Genomic DNA, 22,349 nt, shown 5'->3' on the forward strand with positions numbered 1-22,349 from the left:
GCACAGGTGTTCAGATTAGAACAGGTCATCATCAACTTGGAGACTCCAATCACACTTGCAAAGAGTAACGATGCCTTTGTTCTCAGTCGAGGGAGGCTCGGGGAAGGCAGGCCCCATGATGTGTATGAAAGCTGTACACAATGGGAGTGATGCAAATGGTGGACTAAGCTGGGACACAAAGCTTGTACACCTTCTCCAGTTCCTTCAACCAGTTCCTGCTCTCCTGCGATTGGCACCCCATCTACCCCAGGCTGCCCCAAACTTGGAACTGACTGAGGTATATACTGCAGGGCATTTGGCTGGTTCTCTGTCAGCCACCTAGGTGCTGGATGTGCATAATGGAGGTGCACAGGAGTCAGCCTCATACTGAACTAGGACTTCAAAAAGCTATACCCTCAGAGCAAAGGAGATTAGCATCTAAGTCTGCCCCTCCTGCCAGATGCAGGGAATAGTAGAGAATGCAGCCTTCTGATGATCAGAACAGGGGATGGGCAGGGACATGGTGGGGAGCTGAGACACTGTTACCCGGAACCCACACTACTGGGAACACATACCTTGGATTGGCCAAAGACGTTCAGATGTGAGCCAGGTAGAGGCAGCCTCCATCATTGGGTCGCATATCTCTATGCGTCTGCAAACACTCGGCATCATCCAGCTTTCTTTCTTTTTATTGGCCAGCCTAATAGTACAAAGTGATAGGTCATTACTGTTTTATTTTGTTGTGATTACTAATGATTTTGAGCACTTTATCCTGTACTTTAGGATTTGGTTTCTTCTGCAAATTATGTTTCCTCTTTGCTCAATTTAGGGGTTGCTGTCAACAGCATGTCTTAATTTTGGTTATGGTGTCACTTGTACAAAAGATTTAAATCTTTATATAGACTAATTATTTTGCTATAAGTTTTGCTTTTGTATTATTTAATCCTGCTTTAAAAGCCTACTCTTTTCTAATTTTTTCCCTAGAACTTAAAAAAAACTTAGATCCTTCACACATAAAAAACTTATTTTTGTGCACAGTATGAGGAAAGGATCTGCTTCATTCCATGTGGATAGCCAGTCCTTCCAAGATCACTTACTGAAGCATCATTTCTCCATTCTGATTTGAAATGTCACCTATTGTATACCAGATTTCAAAATATACATAGGTTTCTTGATCCTCTATTGTCTATTCATGCACTGATGCTGCTGGTCTCAATGATAAAATTTAACTTTGTCTTCATAATTCACAGGGCAGGTCTACCCCTTCCTCTGCCTTTTTGTTTCTGCAAGATTGTCTGGACTACTCTTATACAGATGAATATAAATCAGATAATCATCTTTTTACATTCTATTTTTTAAACGGTAGCAATTTTATCAGTATTGCTTTCAATATATGGCCTCTTAAAAGTAGTAATTCTTCTATCATGAACATGGGTTATCTCTCTATTTTTTATTCCTTTAGAAAAGCTGTGTTTTTTCTTCATAAAGTTTTTTTCATTTTAGATTATTCCAAGGTATCATAGTTGCCAGTGTTGTGGCAAATGGGATAATTTTCCTATCATATTTTCTAATTATTATTACACTGATCTCAATATGTTACACTGATTTCAAATATTATTTTCAAATCATGCTGATTTGCTAATTCTAATGCTTAGGTTTCTAAGGGAGAAGGTACTGTTTGGAAATTACAACAAACATATCCATTTCTAATATTTTTAGAATTTAATTTTTAAAAATTTTACAATTAATCAGCACCTCCAGGGCAATACTTTTTTTTTTTTTAATACAATTTATCGTCAAGTTACCTAACATACAGTGTATGCTCTCGGATTCAGAAGTAGATTCCCATGATTCATTGTTTACATACAACAACCAGTGCCCCATCTCAAGAAGTGCCCTCAATGCCCATCACCCATTTCCCTCTCCCTTGCCCCTCCATCAACCCTCAGTTTGTTCTCTGTATTTAAGAGTCTCTTGTGGTTTACCTCCCTCTCTGTTTGAAACTATTTCCCCCTTCCCTTCCCCCATGGTCTTCTGTTAAGTTTCTCAAATTCCATATATGAGTGAAAATATATGATATCTGTCTCTCTCTGACTGACTTATTTCACTTACCGTAATACCCTCCAGTTCCATCCACGTTGTTGCTAATGGCAAGACTGCATTCTTTCTCATTGTCAAGTAGTATTCCGTTGTACATATAAATCACATCTTCTTAGCCATTCTTCAGTTGATGGACATTTGGGCTCTTTCCATACTTTGATTATTGTTGATAGTGCTGCTATAAACATTGGAGTACATGTGCCCCTATGAATCAGCACTCCTGCATCCTTTGAATAAGTTCCTAGTAGTGCTATTGCTGGGTCATAGGATAATTCTTTTCTTAATTTTTGAAGAACCTCCATACTGTTTCCAGAGTGGCTGCACCAGTTTGCATTCCCACCAACAGTGCAAGAGGGTTCCCATTTCTCCACATCCCCATGAGCATCTGTTCATTCCTGAGTTGTTAATTTTAGCCATTCTGACAGATATGAGGTGGTATCTCATGGTGGTTTTGATTTGTATTTCCCTGATGAGAAGTGATGTTGAGCATCTTGTCATGTGTCTGTTGGACATCTAGATGTCTTCTTTGAAAAAGTGACTATTCATGTCTCCTGCCTGCCCATTTCTTCACTGGATTGTTTTTTGGGTATCGAGTTTGGTAAATTCTTTGTAGATTTTGGATACTAACCCTTTATCTGATATGTCATTTGCAAACATCTTTTCCCATTCCATTTGTTGCCTTTTAGTTTTGTTGTTTCCTTTGCTGTGCAGAAGATTTTTATCTTGATGAGGTCCCAATAGTTCATGTTTGCTTTTATTTCCCTTTCCTTTAGAGATATGTCAAGTAAGAAATTGCTGCAGCTGAGGCCAAAAAAGTTGTTGCCTGTTTTCTCCTCTAGGGTTTTTGATGGTTTCCTGCCTCAAATTTAGTTTTGACTCACATTTTGAGTTTATTTTTGTGTATGGTATAAGAAAGTGGCCTAGTTTCATCCTTTTGCATGTTGTTGTCCAGCTCTCCCAGCACCATTTGCTAAAGAGACTCTCTTTTTTCCAATGCATACTTTTTCCTGCCTTGTCAAAGATTAGTTGGCCATACATTTGTGGGTCCAATTCTGGGTTCTCTATTCTATTCCACTGATCTATGTGACTGTTTTTGTGCCAATATGATACTGTCTTGATGATTACAACTTTGTAGCAGAGGCTAAAGTCTGTAGTAGAGGCTAAAGACTGTGATGCCTCCAACTTTGGTTTTCTTTTTCAACATTACCTTGGCTATTCGGGTCTTTTGTGGCTCCATACAAATTTTAGGACTGTTTGTTCTAGCTCTGAGAAGAATGCTGGTGCGATTTTGATTGAGATTGCATTGAATGTGTAGATTGCTTTGGGTAGTGTTGACATTTAAACAATATTTTTCCTTCCAATCCATGAGCATGGAATGTTTTTCCATTCCTGTGTGTCTTCTTCAATTTCTTTCATAAGTTCTAAAGTTTTCAGCATACAGATCTTTTGCAACTTTGGTTAGGTTTATTTCTAGGGATTTTAAGGTTCTTGGTGCAATTTTAAATGGGATCAATTTCTTGATTTCTCTGTCACTTCATTATTGGTGTATAGAAATGCAACTGAATTCTGTACATTGATCTTACATCCTGCAACTTTGCTGAATTCATGTATCAGTTCTAGCAGTTTTTTGGTGGAGTCTTTCGGGTTTTCCATGTAGAGTATCATGTCATCTGTGAAAAGTGAAAGTTTAACTTCTTTGGCAATTTGGATGCCTTTTATTTCATTTTTTGACTGATTGTTGAGGCTAGGACTTCCAACACTATGTTAAACAACAGCAGTGAGAGTGGACATCCCTGTCATGTTCCTGATCTCAGGGGGAGAGGTCCCAGTTTTTCCCCATTAAGGATGATATTGGCTGTGGCCTTTTCATATGTGGCGGATGTTAAGGTATGTTCCTTCTATCCCGACTTTCTTGAGGGTTTTTACTTAAAAAGGATGCTGTATTTTGTCAAATGCTTTTTCTGCATCTGTTGACAGGATCACATGGTTCTTATCCTTTCTTCTATTAATGTGATGTATCACACTGATTGATTTGCGAATGTTGAACCAGCTCTGCAGCCCAGGAATGAATCTCACTTGATCACGGTTAATAATTCTTTTTATGTGCTGTTGAATTTGATTTGCTAGTATCTTGTTGGGAATTTTCACATCCATATTCATCAGGGATAATTCTTCTTTTTAGTGGTATCTCTGTCTGGTTTGGGAATCAAGGTAATGCTGGCTTCATAGAATGAGTCCAGAAACTTTCCTTCCAGTTCTAGTTCTTGGAACAGCTTGAGAAGACTGTACTAATTCTGCTGTAAATGTCTGGTAGAATTCCCCTGGAAAGTCATCTGGACCAGGACTCTTATTTGTTGGGAGATTTTTGATAACTGATTTAGTTCAAATTTTCTATTTCTTCCCGTTTGAGTTTTGGTAGTGTGTGGGCACCTAGGAATTTGTCCATTTCTTCCAGGTTGTCCAGTTTGTTGATATATAATTTTTCATATTCAATAATTGTTTGCATTTCTGTGGCATTAGCTGTGATCTCTCTTCTTTCATTCATGATTTTATCTATTTGGGTTCTCTCTCTTTTCTTTTTGAGAAGTCTAGTTAGGGGTTTATCCTAACTAGACTTTGTTTATTCTTTCAAAAAAAACCTCTTAGATTCATTGCTCTGTTATACTGTTTTTTTTTTTTTATTCTATATTATTTCTGCTCTAATCTTTATTATTTCTCTTCTCCTGTTGGCTTTGGGCTTTCTTTGCTGCTCTGCTACTAATTCTCTTAGGTGTGAGGCTAGGTTTGTATTTGGGATTTTTCTTATTTCTTGAGATAGGCCTGGGTTGCAACATATTTACCTCTTAGCACTGCCTTTGCTGCATCCCAAAGGGTTTGGACCGTCGTGTTTTCATTTTCATTTTTTGTGACCCAGTATGTGATCTATCTTGGAGAATGTTCCATGTGCACTCAAGAATGTGTATTTGGCTGCTCTTGGATGAAAGGTTCTGAATATATCTATCAAGTCCATCTGGTCCAGTGTACCATTCAAGGCCATTGTTTCTTTATTGATTTCCTGCGTAGAGGATCTGTCCATTGTTGTAAGTGGAGTATTAAAGTCACCTACAATTACTGTATTCTTATCAATAAGATTACTTGTTTGTGATTAATTGATTTATATATTTGGGTGCTCTCAAGTTGGGGGCATAAACATTTACAGTTGTTAGCTCTTCTTGATGGATAGACCCCGTAACTATGATATAATGCCCTTCTTCATCTCTTGTTACAGTCTTCAGTTTAAAACCTAGTTTGTCTGATAGAAGTATGCCTACTCCAGCATTCTTTTGACTTCTAGTAGAATGATAGATGGTGTTTCATCCCCTTACTTCAATCTGAAGGTGTCCTCAGGTCTAAATGAGGCTCTTGTAGACAGCATATAGATGGATTTTTTTTTTTTTAATCCATTCTGATACCCTATGTTTTTTGATTGGAGCATTGAGTCCATGCACATTCAAAGTTATTACTGAACGATAGGGACTTAATGTCACTGTGTTATCTGTGGGTTTCATGTTTGTGGTGATGCCTCTGGTCCTTTGTAGTCTTTACAGCATTCCACTCAGAGTGTCCCTTAGGATCTCTTGCAAGGCTGGTTTAGTGGTCATGAACTCCTTCAGTTCTTGTCTGGGAAAGCTTTAATCTCTTCTTCTATTCTAAATGATGGCCTTGCTGGATAAAGGATTCTTGGCTGTATATTTTTCCTATTCAGCACATTGAATATTTCCTGGCAGTCCCTTCTGGCTTGCCAAGTTTCAGTGGACAGGTCTGCTACTACCTTTATGTGTCTATCCTTATAGATTAAGGCCTGTTTTTCCCCAACTGCTTCCAGAATTCTCTTTATCTTTGTTTTTGCCAGTTTAGCTATGTTATGCCGTGTTGAAGACCTATTTTTGTTGATTCTGAAGAATTCTCTGTGCCTCCTAGATTTGGATTTATGCTCCCTTACCCAGATTAGGTTAGTTCCCAACTATAATTTGTTCAAGTAAACCTTTTGCCCCTTTCTCTCTCTCCTTCTTCTTCTGAACTCCTATGATATAGGTATCATTACATTTCACTGAATCAGTTCTCTAATTCTCCCTTCATGGTCTAGCATTTTCTTAGCTTTTTCTCAGCTTCATCATTTTCCATACTTCATCTTCTATTTCACTTATTCTCCCTTCTGATTCCTCCATCCTTGCTGTCATTGCATTGTTTATTTTGCACCTCATTTACAACATTCCTTGTCGTGACTATGCCTTAGTTCCTTGATCTCTGCAGCAATAGATTCTCTGCTGTCTTCTATGCTTTTTCAAGCCCAGCTATTAATCTTATGACTATTATTCTAAATTCTTGATCAGTTATATTGTTTTTATCTGTTTTGAGCAATTCTCTAGCTGCCATTTCTTCCTGGAATTTTTAGTGAGAGTTATGTTTTGTCATTTGGGCTAGTTTTCTATCCTTCATGTGTTTTAATAGCTTGTTATGTGTCCTGCACCTACAAGCACTACTATATTAAAAAGGGGTCATACACTGTCCAGGGCCTGACCCTTCAGGAGGTGTTTTTGGAGTGTGTTGTGTGCTCTCTGTTGTTGTGACTCTGGTTGCTTTCTCTTCTTACTCATAGTGGCGGTTTGGATCTTCCACCAGTTGTGGTTTGACTTGTTCATTGAAGTAACCCTGGAAAAATTTTAAAAAGGGGGGTGGTGGTAGAAGAAGCCTTATCCCATAGAGAGAGAGAAATGATGGTGGTGAGGAAAAGAAAAGAAAAAAAAAATTGACCAGGCAGAGAATCAGAGAAACTACATGGTTTAATCCAGAGAGAGAGAGGAAAATAAAGGAGATACAGAATAGGTGTAAAAAGACTAGATTAAAAGTGTCTCTTTAAACAGACAACCAGAAAAGAGAAGGGAAGAAATGAGGAAGAAAGAAATGAGGAAGAAATGTGTGTGTGTGTGTGTATATACACATACATATACATATATATGTACACACACACACACACATATACATATAATGATATAGGTGTATACATATAATAATATATATGTATATAATCTATAATAAGAATTGACCAATAATCATATCAGAAAATGCAAAACCACTGGACCAATATATGACAGTGCCTTGGAGTCGGTGGCTGTGCTGGTCTAGAGGAGAGGCTGTCTGATTTGTCAGCATCAATCCCGCTTTTGTAGATACGCAGTTACCAGGCATGGAGGGGCACAATTTGTAGAGGTGAGTCCCGCCTCCACTGTGGGCCTGCTGTCCCTTCCCTGAAGCCCCACCTTGTTGGATGGGGAGAAAAATGGTGAAACCCCAGTCTCTCCTTCCTGGACTGGGTGTCCCAGACCACTCTGTTCAGGTTGTTCTCACAGTGCTGCAGGGGCACAAGCAGGCCAGTTTGTCCCACTCCACAGTCTCCCACACCTCCTAGGCACTCGGCTGGGATTCAAACCCTGATGTCGTAAGGGATCCTACTCCACGAGCCCCAGTTCTGGGGTCGTGCCACTCCACCCAGCCAGATGACAAAGGGCTTCTGGCTGGTGGGCACCTGCAGGGTCTTTTGTCCTTAGAGGCTATATACCTTCTTCCCACAGCACTCAAGGGACAGGACTCCTCTGACTGCACCTCTGAGCTGGCTACTGAGCCCAGGGCTGGGCTCTGGCTCCCCCTTCCCCCAGGGCACGTGTGTAGAGCAGCAGACCCCAGTCCAGAGAAAGCCCTGCATCCCTGGATTGTGTTAGGAATTTGTTCCTTCTCCGTTTTTTTCTGTTCCCTAGTCTATGGTCTGGACGTTTTTCTTTTGTCCAAATACAATCCTACACAGTCTCTTCCTTTTGTCTCTCCACCGAAGGGGATTCCTCCCCTCCATGCCTACACTGTCCATTTTCTCTCTCCCAATTCACAGTCATGCACCTATGGCCTGCCAAGCTATCCTCATGGGCCCCTGGAGATGTTTTTGTCACTCTGTAGCCTGGAATTCCAAGTCTTCTGGCCTCAATACTGCTATGTTTGAGGGACAAGGGAACTTTGGGTCCCCCTACTTCTCCACCATGTTGACTCCTCCCCCTGTAGGGTAATACTTAATTATGGTGGTGATCAATGTCACACTTACCTTGTTTCTAGCATCAGTGGAAACATTTCTGACTACTCATCATTAAGCATATTTGCTCTTTTGTATCCCCTTTATCCAGTTAAGAAAATTATCTTCCATTCTTATTTTGTTATTTTGTACTTTCTACTTAACCCATCAATTACTTAAAAGTGAATTTTAGGGGCGCCTGGGTGGCTCAATCAGTTAAGCACCTGACTCTTGGTTTCAGCTCAGGTCATGATCTCAGTTTGTGTGTCCAAGCCTTGTGTCAGACTCTGCACTGACAGCATGGAGCCGGCTTGCGATTCTCTCTCTCTTCCTCTCTCTCTCAAAATAAATAAAAATAAACTTTAAAAAATAAAAGTGAATTTTAAGAGTGATTGTGTTTGTGGTAACTGTCTTTTTAAAAAGGCATTATTATAGTTAGTAATTCATATTTTAGAAACTGTTAAGATGTCACCTGTGGCCAAGAACTAGGGAAATTTTTTCAGTATTTTCTGTACTTATACAGAATATCTTGGGCGTTGCACCTGCAGTAACAGAGGCTCTGAGGAAGGTTGAGATCTACCTGCTGGCAGGAATCAGAGGTGCTGCTAAGGCCCTCACGCTCCCCGCAGCATCAGCCCTCAAAGGGAAAGAAGCCTCAGAACTTGGATTTAGAGTACCTGGGAACAGGACACACTTCCTGTGTTTCCCCCAGGCTGTGGCATCACACCTCATAGATGTTGCTTTTCCCTAAGGAGCCCATCTGCCAGACTCAACACATGGTTTCTGCAAGAGTCTCCTGTGCTCGAGTTAGGGCAACTCTCTCCCTAAGCCTCCCACACCACAGAGCTGTCCTTGGGCAGGGCCACCACACCCAGACATGACACCATTTAATACTGCTGCCAACACACATGAGGCCCTGGTGGGCTGCCTTCCCTAAGAACTGACCACACTGCTTCCCCGGCTATCACATGTCCACGCCTCTCGGGTGGCTTGTACCCTCACCATTCCCTTATCGGACCTCCCCTCTTTTGCCAACATTCCAACCCCTTTCCCGTGTCTTCAGCAAAAACTCCTCTATCTCAACTTACCTGAATCTTCCCTTTATCTTCTGAACAGCTATTTCCTTTCTTGCTGTGTCATGTGTGTGTGTTTTTCAGCGAATTTTTTGCCTCCTCTCCCTTCCCCCATGGCTGTAAGCAGGATGCACTAGGACTGCTGAACACCCGGTAGGACTGTGATGGGACAAACAGAGAGTTCTGACTTCAAGCTGACAAAGACTTTGGGTTTCCAAATGCCCACCTTATGTAAGGTATTCACACGAGGGGAGACTGAGCAAAAGATATATGGGGATCCACTGACCTGTTTTTGCAACTTTTCTGTAAATGTAAAGTTATCCCAAAACAAACCTTAGACTTTGAAAGGGGGAGGACACGGATCTTCTCCTCTTGGGTAAATAACTGCATCTGGGCTTCTGTGGGACACGGGTGCTATGTTGGGTGTGAAGTGCAAGTACTGGGCAAGGGGGTATCGGTACTGGACAGCTGAAGTGGCAGGCTGCGGTAGCGAGCTCTTCATCCTCATTGTCTGTTTCTCAGGAACTTTGCCTAGTTTTGAAGAATTTTTCAGTGTGAGTCTGGACTGGGAGCTGCTCTATTGAAGCTTAAAGGGTCAGACTCTCCCATCCTGGCCTGGATGGCGGGGGCTTGCGGCAAAGTCAGAAAATCACACTCACATCCTGGTGTTCCTAGCCTTGAAGTCACCCTTCCCCAGAAGCAGCTGGTAAGTTTTCAGACGGTGTCAGTGCCACAGATGCAGTGGCAGCAGCGTGGAAGTGTTGGGGAAAACCGGGACGGTAGGCCAGACACTGCTGGAACAGGCCCTGTTTCCTCTGGTTCCAGATCTGTTTCTCCAGCCCCCCCACTGACCCGGCACACTTCTCTATCTCCTTCCAGTAAACTGCTTTCTTGGTGTTAGTTAGCTAGCTTTCTGTCCCTGCTGCCTGTAGCTGAGAACCCCAGTGACCCACCCACCAAAGCAGCCAGGGCCTCCCTGTGGACCAACTCCAGGGATGCCATCTGTACAAGACACAGAATGGCATCCCTAGAGCTGGGCAGCGTGGTGCCACACAACCATTTATTAATGTGTGCCTAAAGCACATAACAGAATGGGGGGAACACCATTTCCTTACTTCCTTACATATCTAACAACAAAATAATCATGGTACAAGCCCGGCCCCTTGTACTCGGGCCTTCTGGCATCCACTCCGCTCTACCACTTACTATCTGAACAAGCGTAGGCAGGTGGTGTGGCAGCTGGACAACAGGCCAATAATGGGTTACTCTCCCATTACTGGTCGTGTTCCTCATCTGAAAAACAGAGACATCATACCTCTTTAACTGGTTTGTGAGGATTAAAAAAAAGTCACATAGCACAGTGCCTGGTCCGTAACAGGTATCTGAGAATTGCTCATTTCTGTCTCAATGGTGATAAGTCATCATTTAGTCTGTATGTAGACAAGCTCTTCACCAAAGTGAGATTATCTTCAACTGATGCAGTCATCTGAGCCACGCTGCACTTGGAAGCAGTAGGACCTCAGAACACTCGTCCCAATGTTTCTGGCTTCCACACCTACAATGCTCATACTGTCGCCTTCCACATGGGTGAATCCCCTGCGAAAGGAAGGGACAGGCTGCACGTTAACTTGAGGAAGAGACGTGTGGTTAAGTAGCTAAGCCTTTACACAGAGAATGGAGTGCAACGTCCTGACCATCTCCAGCCAGCGCACCCCATCTGTGTTGATGGGGTGTTCACTCTAACAGATAGCAAGATGATCACATTCTGGAGTGGGGATAACAGCTTGGGGCCCTCCTGACAGTAGCTGCCTGAATCACAACGATTCCAGCTGGTCTAGAAACATCTCCTGATAGAGAAGAACTGGTATCTAATCCAATCTTGGCGGGGTAGAGTCATTTCCCTGGAAGTGAGAATCAGCCCATCAATTCCCGACCAGTCTCAGTGAAAGATAAATGCAGGAGCTAATGGGGCCATCATTTTCTACACCTAGAAAGACCAGACAGTGCTGCTCTGAGCATGACAGAGAATGAGCCGGTGAGAGAACCAAACCAACCGAACCACAGAAGGGATTGGAGTTTCCTGCAGAAGCTGTTTCTGGCTATAGATTGCTTCTAAAAACACTGCCACTCTGACTTTTATGAAATACCTTTTAGCTTGGAGTAAATTCCACACTGACTTACTGAGTTTAAGTAGCAACTGAAGTTCTACTTAACTTAGAAATTAGTATCAAGAATGCAAGGTGGCATCTCCAGACTCAGAAAACTGCAGCATTGGATAGTCTACACTGGGGCTGGGCAGGAAGCAGGCAGCATAGTCAGTCAGCCAGTGGTCCTCACGGTTTGTTGGCAAGAAAAGTTGAACCAGCATCTGCTTCCTTTCTTATTCTCTTTAGAGAATTCCTTAGTCTTTTTTCATCCATTGATTTTTAGTAAGTGTGCAGAGTTGTGCAACCATCACCACTATCCAGTTTGGATTTCCATCACTCCAGAGGATCCGTGGGACGCGTCGGCAGTGAATCCCCTCCCAGCCCAGCCCCAGGCAGCCTTGTTTCTACAGACTCGTCTTTTCTAGAAGGGTCATGTAGATGGAATCACACAACGTGGTCTCACACATCTGGCTTCTTTCATGTAGCACGTTTTTGTGGTTCACCCACAGTGTCCGTGTCAAAAAGCTGTTCCCTGTCACTGTGGAGTCAGATTCCCGACTGAATCTATCCATTTACCAGCAGATGGGCACTCACAGTATTTGCACTTTGGGGGTATGTTGAATAAAGCTAAGAACATTCATGTACAAATCTCTGTGTAGACATAAGTTTTATTTCTCTTGGGTAGATACCTGGGAGGATGCAGCTAGGTTGCTGGTAAATTTATATTTAACATACTTGTCTTCCCTGTTTTCTTTAGAGAATCAGTAGGTATTCACAGATGATAATATTTTGGGAAACTGAAAAGCTCTCAGAAAGTACGGGTTAGGTCTTGCAGCATTCAAAAGATGCTGGAAAAAATTTATGGGGAACAGCATGAAACAAGATGGCAGGATTTCTTGTTGTCAAATGAAGCTCCCCAAGAGAAATTACCACTCAAATAAGGATTTCCTGAGGAATCTGTTTTCAATTAGGAATGAGGCATAATTCATTATCATGATTCATTCCAGGGTCCTGATTAAAGCACATTTTTTATTTTTATTTTTTAATTTATATTTATTTTCTAATTTTTTTAATATTTACTTATTTTTAAATTTTTTTTAATGTTTATTTATTTTGAAGGGGAGAGAGAGAGATGGAGCATGAGTGGGGGAGGGGCAGAGAGAGAGAGAGATACAGAATCCAAAGCAGGCTCCAGGATCCGAGCTGTCAGCACAGAGCCCAACATGGGGCTCGAACCCACAAGCCGTGAGATCATGACCTGAGCCGAAATTGGACACTTACCACTGAGCCACCCAGCTGCCCCAACATTTATTTATTTTTGAGAGAGAGAGACAGAGCACAAGTGGGGAAGGGGCAGAGAGAGAGAGGGAGACACGGAATCTGAAGCAGCCTTGAGGCTCTGAGCTGTCAGCACAGAGCCTGGTGCAGGGCTCAAACCCACCAACTGCGAGATCATGGCCTGAGCCAAAGTCAGATGCTCAACCAACTGAGCCACCCAGGTACCCCTAAAGCACATTTTTAAAAAGATATTTCTTAGTGTCCTACTTACTTGTCACATTGAGAATGGTGTCATTTCAGTGAAGGATGTATTCACCATTCTACATCCATGTAATTCAGTGTGTAAAAACACATATGAAAAAGAAGATTCTAAGAGTGCTACGTGCTCAGCATGAAAGAACAGGGTCATGTCAGTGAATGGATGTGTTGTGTAATGCATGGGTATGTGTTTTAAAAGACATGCAAAAAAGAAATTTCTAAAAGTGCCACTTGCCTGCTAAGTTGAGAACAGTGTTATTTCAGTGAGAGGCTGTTCTAACCACTCAGTAATGATGTAGAGAATTCTTTAAAGACGCGTACAGAAAAGAGAGGACAAAAAGTGTATTTTGCGGCTGACATGGGAGCACAATCCCTGGCAGGCAGCCTCCCCACCCAGCCTCTTTTCAGCGACCATGAGGACAAGTGTGTGTGCTGTGTGTCCCTCAGAAGACAGAGGCTTTCCTGCTGCTGCAGAAGGAAGCCATCACCGACAGTCCGAGTGTTTGCGGTCTATAAATCGGGACCTCCCCCACCTGAGAGGCTTGTCGCAAAGGCCCCTGGTCACTCGCAGACTCAGCACCACAAGGCCGCAAGACCCCCACGCTGAGGGCAGGGGCCTGAAGGGGTAACAGCACTGGGGCATTAACTAGCAAAAATACAGCACCTACAGATGTGAACGTGGCCTCGAACTTCAAAGGAATTTAAGGAGGAATCCTGAGTGAAGAAGCAACTGTGAAGATGCCAAGTCCTCAGAATGAGAGCGTCTGGTGGGGGGGGGGGCGGGGGGCGCAGTGGGCCTGGGTGGCTCAGTCGGTTGAGTGTCCAACTGTTGCTTTCACCTCAGGTCACGATCTCATGATTTCATGGGATGGAGTCCCGCATCAGGCTCTGTGCTGACAGCATGGAGCCTGCTTGGGATTCTCTCTCTCTCTCTCACTGCCCCTCCTCCACTCATTCATACTCTCTTTCTCAAAATAAATAAATCAACTTTAAAAAACAATAAGAAAGAGAGCATCAGGCTGTCCAGTACAGTTTGCTTAGAAACTTAAGAGAGAGGGTTAAAACCGACTTACAGGCCAGTTGTCGTTAAGATTTAAGTTGACTCTCTAGTTAATTCTTTACCTTATCAGAAAGTTGAGTTGTTTACTAAAAATGAAGATTCTTCTGTGTTAATTAGGAGTTTGCTTTAATAATTATCTTCGAATGACAACTAACTGAAAACTCAGAAACGAAGTAGGTTATAGAAATCTAGTTTTTAAAATATTTGGTTTTGGGCTTAGTGTTTTTTCATTTACGAAGGTAAGATGTTTGCCCCAGGAGGTCGAATTTACCCCAGACCTCATACCAAGTAACTGATGGCTGTCAGCGCTCTTGTCATGAGCAGGCCGGGGGAGTAAGATCCACGGCCTGTCTACTTTGTAGAACTCACTGTGGCAAGAAGAAACATAAGTGATTCCAAACACTACTTTTAGAACCCAAAGCAAAACTGCCTTCTTCGGGACTTTCACCATCTCACTCCCACTGACTCCACCACCACCTGTACGTGGTATATGGTTTCGGAATCATGTGAGAGCTGGACTGCAGGGCGGTGCTGGGCCCCCTTGGGCATCACTACGCATCCCGGGGGACTGTGAGCAAAGTATCCACATCCCAGAGCCTCTGTTTCATCTGGAAAAGTGGGTAACACCAACTTCAGGTGGTGGCTTTGTACATTAGAGGAGATAATGTACATGATGCTTAGCATTTTTTTTTTTTTTAAGCAGAGTAGCAAATAGCATCTGAGCAGTGACTTGCCTCGGTGCCCAGACAGTGAGGGAATGGCGGAGCTAAGACCCAAGCCGCAGTCTCACCCTTTCCAGTGGCCATCTTACGGATGCCGCTGGCAGGCTGGGTGAGGCCACTGTGAAGGAAAGTGGAAGCAGTTACCTGGCCCATCTGTGGGAGCCCCCAAGCAGGTGATAGCAGCTCTTGAGGACGGGAGGCTTCGTTTCTTTATTCCACACGTAGACTCGCAGGGATAGGTCAAAGGAAGCGGTGATGACTCGGCTCTGGTCCTTGAAATGAAAAGCCAGGTGAGGTGGGGCCACGGGCTCTTCAGGTGGGGGTGCAACACAGGCAAGCCCACACTCACCACCCACATGGACGTGATGGGCCTCTGGTGGTCCTGGAAGGCTGCCAGCTGCACCCCGTGGATGGTGAAGAGCGCCAGCTCCGACCCGGACACCAGCAGGATCACTTGAGAGCCGTGGCCCTTCATGAGGTGAGGAGGTATCATGGAGTTGGGCAGGAGGAAACTTGCCATCTGTTGTACTTTGTGAAAGAAAAACACACAGACTGTCATCTTGTGATAGCAGCTGGGGGTCCGGAGCACACGGGCCTCACCGAATATGCCGTTCATGGCACTGAAAAGAGCAGCACTTTTGTGGTCACGCCTACATTCAATCCCAACCCAAGCGTTTACCCCCTGGAGCCTCCCGTTCACCAGCTCTCCAACACCGATGCCAACACCCTAGTTACGGGCACTACAAAGATTTGAGGCAATATGCATGTGGAAGTGACAATATCTGCACACATACCCTCCAGGGAATGGGCCCCCCCGCGCTTCCCCATCTACGGCAGGGTGAGGTAAGAAGTGGCTACATGAGAACTATGACATTCACAACATCTGCGAAAAACTGCTGTTGACAATACTATCTTTTATACTGTGTGGCTTTCCTCATTTAAAAACAATTAATTGGATCATTTCCTTATGGTGTTTAGCACCAGGAAAAAAAATTACCTCTCTTTTTTTTTTCACGTTTATGTATTTTTGACAGAGAGAGAGAGAGAGAGAGAGAGAGAGAGCAAGCATGAGCAGGGGAGGAGCAGAGAGAGAGGGAGACACAGAATCTGAAACAGGCTCCAGGCTCTGAGCTGTCAGCACAGAGCCCGATGCGGGGCTCAAACCCATGAACTGTGAGATAACGACCTGAGCCAAAGCTGGACGCTCAACCAACTGAGCCACCCAGGCACCCCAAAAATTACCTTTCTTGAAGAATTCATGCTTGTATCAGACAAGGGATTATATTACACATCCCATTTCCCTTTTTTCCTCGGGTGCTAGGAAGCTCAGAGTAAAGTTTATTGTCAAATGATGATATGAAAACAAATGAACATAATATAAAAGAAAAAATGCTAAGGGCCACAGGGCTGGCCAGGCACAGTGACGTGTGGTTTGGGAGACAGAGAAGGCAGAAAAGGAGATGACTGTGGGTCTTATTTGCCTGCTGGCCTAGGAGCTCCTTGGGGAAGAAATGGTTGTGGCTTTTAGTCACCTCTGTGCACACTGAGGACTGAGAAGAGTGAATTTGTCAGAGTTGTGACAAGACAGCGAGGAGGCGAGACTAAGTGGCCAGCGGTTACTGTCTGGCTTCCAGGGCCACAGAGAGGGCCCTGCCCACAGCAAGTGCTCAGCCACTCGGCCAGTACATACGATCACAAACAACAAAACAATTGTTGGGCCACTGTATTCACTGAGAGGGAAGAAAAGTGGCCCGAAGGAAACCTGAGCAATCTGTGCTTGAAGCACCACAGCACAACGGTGACAGTCCTGGTACGGGGACCCTTACCCACAACGTCTACTCCTTCCCGTGACTGCTTGGTCCTGAGCTCGTAGGTGGTGATGACCAGCTGCGTGCCGTTGTCATTTCTGTGCGTCACCATCAGCCTGGCTGTCTCGTCAGGGGCCCAGCAGGCTCTGGAGGTCAGCCAGATGGGTAGAGTGGCGGAGACGGGAGGCTCATCCTCCACCAGACACAGCAGGGAGCGAGTGTGGAACACCTGGGGAAACACCATCACGTGGCCCACGCCGCTGACAACCACCCAGGAGCGCCGCAGACCCACACCCAGTGACCTCACTCTGTCTTACGGGGTTGCCGGAACCACCTGTGCACCCCCAGACTGCTGGGACCAGCCCGTCTGGTCTGGCGGGAAACGCCTTGCCCACCAGTCCCGCGTTGGTCAGTGTACCAGGACAACCGAATCAATGACTCTGGTGGTTTGGGGCAGCGCCTGTCCCTGGCATGCCTCTGCTTTCCTGTCCTATCTGCTTGCAGTCTGCTTCACAGGTCTCCTCTGTCCCTGGACCATCCCGTCAAGGTGCCGGTGCTGTTGGCGGGCTTGGTCCTGCACCGGAAGCCACCCTCCTAGACGCATCCACAAGCCTGGGCACAGGCCCCACCACCTTACGTGCACAAAGCCAGGCCCCCCGAGCAAGGGACATAGCCCACCACTGACCTTCGGGCCCAGGTCTGAGTTCTGGGTTGAAGCAAACACCCACTGGCAGTCAGGAGAGCAGAGGAGACTGGTGGGGCTGCTCGGGAACACGCGAGTCCTGGACCGCAGCTGCAGCTGGGGCACCGTGAGCGCATACAGGAAGCCCTCGGCACAGGCCACCTGCAAGGCAAGGGCCACGGTCAGCACGTGGCCTCACCCCAGGGCAGAGGTCAGCTGCCTGCCCGCCTCCCTGCTGAGGCAATGCCACCTCCTCACACCAGAAACAGGAACGTCCGAACCGGAGGTAAGCCTCCAGAGGGAACCCTCCGCCCGCTCGTTGCAGCCTCCGGGCAGGACCTCCAGTGATTCTTCTCTGTGTGAGACTCAGGCGCTGTCTGCAGACGGCCTTTCTGCCTGTAATACTCCCCGGAACTATTTCTTGTCAGAGGAGACTTCCCACGACCTTTCACTTTCCCTCACTGCGGTGGAAATGTGAGCCGTTCACAATTTTGGCCACTGCAGCACCGAGCACTCCTGTGCATAAGCTTTGTGCACCGACACGAGGATTTCCTCCTGAGAGATCCCGAGAGCGGCTTTATTAGGTCAAAGAGCATCAGACTGAAAGAAAACCAACAAGCTTCTCAAAAAAGATCAACCTGGGGTGCCTGGATGGTTCAGTCGGTTGAGCATGTGACTCTTGATTTCAGTTCAGGTCATGATGCCAGGGTGGTGGGATTGAGCCACACTCAGTGTGGAGCCTGATTGGGCTCTCTCTCTCTCTCTCTCTCTCTCCCTCTGCCCCTTCCCCACTCATGCTTTCTCTCTCTTTCAAAGTAAATAAACATTTTTTAAAGCTCAATCTGGGGCACCTGGGTGGCTCAGTTGGTTAAACGTCCGACTCTTGGTTTCAGCTCAGGTCATGATCTCACGGTTTGTGGGTTCAAGCCCACATTGGGCCCACAGTGCACAAAGCCTGCTTGGAATTCTCTCTCTCCTCTCTCTCTGCCCCTCACCCTGCTCACATGTGTGCTCTCGCTCTCTCTCTCTTTTCACAAGATAAACTTAAAAAATTTTTTGAAGAGCTCAATGTTCTTATGCATGTACAAAAAAATACCTTTTTCTCATCCAACTTCTTACAATGCTAATCTTTGAAAATGTTTGCTCACCTAATAAGTGAAAATAAAAGCCTCAACCTTTTTTTTCTATTTTTAACTTTTTTTCCTCAAGTTTTTGAAAAGCCTCATCCTAATGTCACTTACCAGTTAGTAATTACATATTATTGACCATTTGTGCTGTTTTTTTCACCTACACTCTATGCTTCATATCATCTGCTATCAGTGTTTTGTTAAAGAAGATACAGTGTTTACTCACAACTTTTCATGGATCTTAATGTTATTCTCTGGTTCAGATGTTTTGGTAATCTGAACAGACTTTTAGGTAAATCAAACCTATGTAATTTTTCTTGACTCAAAACCACTTATGTATTTCCAGATACCTTTATACTGTTGCCTTCTGCATTAGTTTTTAATTATTCTAAATATATTTCTACTGAATGACATGGGAATAACTTGTTTTCTCTTCCTGACCAAGTCTTCAGTTTCTCAAATAGCTTCTCCTTCACCTATGTTTTATCTTTTTTTAATTTTTTTTTAAATTAGCATATAGTGCAATAATGGTTTCAGGAGTAGAATCCAGTGATTCATCGCCTACACTTAACACCCAGTGCTCATCCCTGCAAGTGTCCTCCTTATCGCCCCTTGCCCGTTTAGCCCATCCTCCCACCCACAAACCCTCCAGCAGCCCTGTTTGTTCTCTGTATTTAAGAGTCTCTTATGGATTTCCCCCTCTCTGTTTTTATATTATTTTTCCTTCCCTTCCCTTATGTTCATTTGTGTTGTATCTTAAATTCTACATGAGTGAAGGCATATTTGTCTTTCTCTAATTGCGTTTAGCATAATACACTCTAGTCCCATTCACACTGTTGCAAATGGCAAGATCTCATTCTTTTTGATTGCCGAGTAATATTCCATTGTCATACATATACCACTTCTTTATCCATTCATCTGTCAATGGGCATTTGGGATTTTTCCATACTTTGTTATTGTTGATAGCACTGCTACAAACTTTGGGGTGCATGTGCCCCTTCAAAACAGCACTCCTGTATCCTCTGGATAAATACCTAGCAGTGCAAATGCTGGGTCATAGGGTAGTTCTATTTTTCATTTTTTGAGGAACCTCCATACTGTTTCCAGAGTGGCTACACCAGTTTGCAATCCCACCAGCAGTGCAAAAGGGTTCCTCTTTCTCCACATCCTCACCAACATCTGTTGTTGCCTGAGTTAATTTTAACCATTCTGACAGGTGTGAGCTGGTATCTCATTGTGGTTTTGATTTGTATTTCCCTGATGATGAGTGATGTTGAGCACTTTTTTGTGTTTCAGTTGGCCATCTGTATGTCTTTTTTGGAGAAGTGTCTATTCATGTCTTTTGCCCATTTCTTCACTGGATTATTTGTTTTTTGGGTGTTGAGTTTGGTAAATTCTTTATAGATTTTGGATACTAACCCTTAATCTGATATGTCATTTGCAAATATCTTCTCGGTGTTTGCAAACCATTCCATTGGTTGCCTCTTAGTTTTGCTGATTGCTTCCTTTGCCGTACAGAAGCTTTTTATCTTGATGAGGTCCAAATAGTTCATTTTTGCTTTTGTTTCCCTTGCCTCCAGAGACATGTCAGGTTAAGAAGTTGCTGCAGCCGAGGTCAAAGAGGTTGTTGCCTGCTTTCTCCTCGAGGATTTTGATGGCTTCCGGTCTTACATTGAGATCTTTCATCCATTTTGAATTTATTTTCTGTATGGTGTAAAAAAGTGGTCCAGGTTCATTCTTCTGCATGCGGCTGTCGAGTTTTCCCAGCACCACTTGCTGAGGAGACTGTCTTTATTCCACTGGATATTCTTTCCTGCTTTGTCAAAGATTAGTTGGTCATATGTTTGTGGATCCAATTCTGGGTTCTCTATTCTGTTCCTTAGATCTATGTGTCTGTTTTTGTGCCGGTACCATATTGTCTTGATGACTGCAGCTTTGTAATACAGCTTCAAATCTGGAATTATGATGCCTCCAGCTTTGGTTTTCTTTTTCAGGATTGCTTTGGCTTATTCGGAGCCTTTTCTGGTTCCATACAAATTTTAGGATTGTTTGTTCTAGCTCTGTGACGAATGCTGGTGTTATTTTGATAGGGATTGCATTGAATATGTAGATTGCTTTGGATAGTTTTGACATTTTAACAATATTTGTTCTTCCAATCCATGAACATGGAATGTATTCCCTTTTTTTTTTTTTTTTTTTGGTGCCTTCTTCAATATATTTCAGAAGCTTTCTATAGTTTTAAGTGTACAGATTTTTCACCTCTTTGGTTAGGTTCATTCCTACGTATTTTATAGTTTTGGTGCAACTGTAAATGGAATCAGTTCCTTGATATCTCTTTCTGTTGCTTCATTATTGGTGTATAGAAATGCAACCAATTTCTGTACATTGATTTTATATCCTGCAACTTTGCTGAATTCATGGATCACTTCTAGCAGTTTTTTTGGTGGAATATTTTGGGTTTTCCACATAGAGTATCATGTCTTCTTCAAAGAGTGAAAGTTTTGACTCCCTCCTTGACGATTTGCATGCCTTTTATTTTTTGTTGTTGTCGTCTGATTGCTGAGGCTAGGATTTCCAACACTATGTTGAATAAGAATGGCGAGAGTGGACAGTGTTGTGACTTTATGCGGAAGCTCTCAGTTTCTCCCCATTGAGGATGACATTAGTGGTAAATCTTTCACATATGGCTTTTATGATCTTGAGGTATGATCCTTCTATCCCTACTGTCGTAAAGGTTTTAATCAAGAAAGGATGGGGTATTTTGTCAAATGCTTTCTCTCCATCTATTTAGAGGATCATGTGGTTCTCATTCTTTCCTTAATTAATGTGATGTATCTCATGGATTGATTTGCAGATATTGCCTTGCATCCCAGGAATAAATTCCACTTGATCATGGTGAATAACCCTTTAAATGTATTGTTGGATCCAACTGGCTAGTATCTTGTTGAGATTTTTTGCATCTATGTTCATGAGGGAATTGGTCTGTAGTTCTCCTTTTTAGTGGGGTCTTTGTCTGGTTTTGGAAATAAGGTAATGCTGGCCTTGTAGAATGAGTTTGGAAGTTCTCCTTCCATTACTGTTTTTTGGAACAGCTTCAAAAGAGTAGGTGTTAACTCTTCTTTAAATGTTTGGGGGCACTTGGGTGGCTCAGTTGGTTAAGTGTCCAACTCTTGATTTTGGCTCAGGTCATGATCTCAAGGTTTGTGAGTTCAAGCCCCACATCAGTGCAGAGCCTGTTTGGGATTCTTTCTCTCCTTCTCTCTGCCCCTACCTCACTCTTTCTCTCTCAACATAAATAAAATAAAACTTAAAAAAAAAATAAACGTTTGGTAGAATTCCCCTGGAAAGCCATCTGGCCCTGGACTCATTTTTGGGGGGAGATTTTTGATTACTAATTTGATTTCTTACATTTTTTTAAATGTTTATTTTTGAGACAGAGACAGAGCATGAACAGGGGAGGGGCAGAGAGAGAGGGAGACACAGCACCCAAAACAGGCTCCAGGCTCTGAGCTGTCAGCACAGAGTCTGACACGGGGCTCAAACCCACGAACTGTAAGATTGTGACCTGAGCTGAAGTCGGACACTTAACCAACTGAGCCACCCAGGCGCCCCACTAATTCAATTTCTTTGCTGGTTATGGGTATGTTCAAATTTTCTATTCCTTCCTTGTTTCAGTTTTGATAGTTTATATGTTTCTAGTAATTATCCCATTTCTTCCAGATTGCCCATTTTATTGGCATATAATTGCTCATAATATTCTCTTATTACTGTTTGTATTTCTGCTGTGTTGGTTGTGATGTCTCCTCTTTCATTCTTGATTTTATTTATTTGGGTCTTTTCCTTTTTCTTTGTGATCAAACTGGATAGGGGTTTATCAATTTTGTTAATTCTTTCAAAGAACCAAAGAACCAGCTCCTGGTTTCATTAATCTGTTTTTTTTTTTTTTCTGGTTTCAATACCATTGATTTCTACTCTAATCTTTATTATTTCCTGACTTCTGCTGCCTTTGGGCTTTATT

The 22,349-nt window shown here is 43.5% G+C and overlaps 1 protein-coding gene and 1 long non-coding RNA gene across 6 annotated transcripts in view; both read right to left on the reverse strand.

Moving 5' to 3' along the window:
• The window catches only part of LOC147574649 (uncharacterized), a 37,972-nt gene extending 36,926 nt beyond the window's left edge, over positions 1-1,046 (reverse strand). Inside the window, exon 1 of the long non-coding RNA XR_015243377.1 lies at positions 555-1,046. This is a non-coding gene — a long non-coding RNA (uncharacterized LOC147574649). The remainder of the gene's footprint in view (positions 1-554) is intronic.
• Positions 1,047-3,957: 2,911 nt separating this feature from the next.
• LOC112868531 (F-box/WD repeat-containing protein 12-like) overlaps positions 3,958-22,349 on the reverse strand; it is a 51,518-nt gene continuing 33,126 nt past the window's right edge. Inside the window, exons 6-11 of one of the 5 annotated variants that reach the window (XR_015243376.1) lie at positions 17,208-17,366; positions 16,541-16,751; positions 15,064-15,242; positions 14,859-14,986; positions 9,265-10,845; positions 3,958-6,771 (exon numbers count right to left, since the gene is read on the reverse strand). Coding sequence is in view for 2 of the 5 variants with exons in the window: in XM_025931501.2 (XP_025787286.2) it covers positions 10,719-10,845; positions 14,859-14,986; positions 15,064-15,242; positions 16,541-16,751; positions 17,208-17,366 (804 nt within the window). In the remaining 3 variants the exon portion in view is untranslated. Of the gene's footprint in view, positions 6,772-6,884; positions 10,846-14,858; positions 14,987-15,063; positions 15,243-16,540; positions 16,752-17,207; positions 17,367-22,349 lie in introns of those variants that run through there. The other 4 variants (XR_015243374.1, XR_015243375.1, XM_086684809.1 and 1 more) reach the window with 4 other exon arrangements.

This window comes from Puma concolor, chromosome D4 (assembly GCF_028749965.1).
Source record: "Puma concolor isolate L17-30 chromosome D4, mPumCon1.1.hap2, whole genome shotgun sequence".
Taxonomy (NCBI): Eukaryota; Metazoa; Chordata; class Mammalia; order Carnivora; family Felidae; genus Puma; species Puma concolor.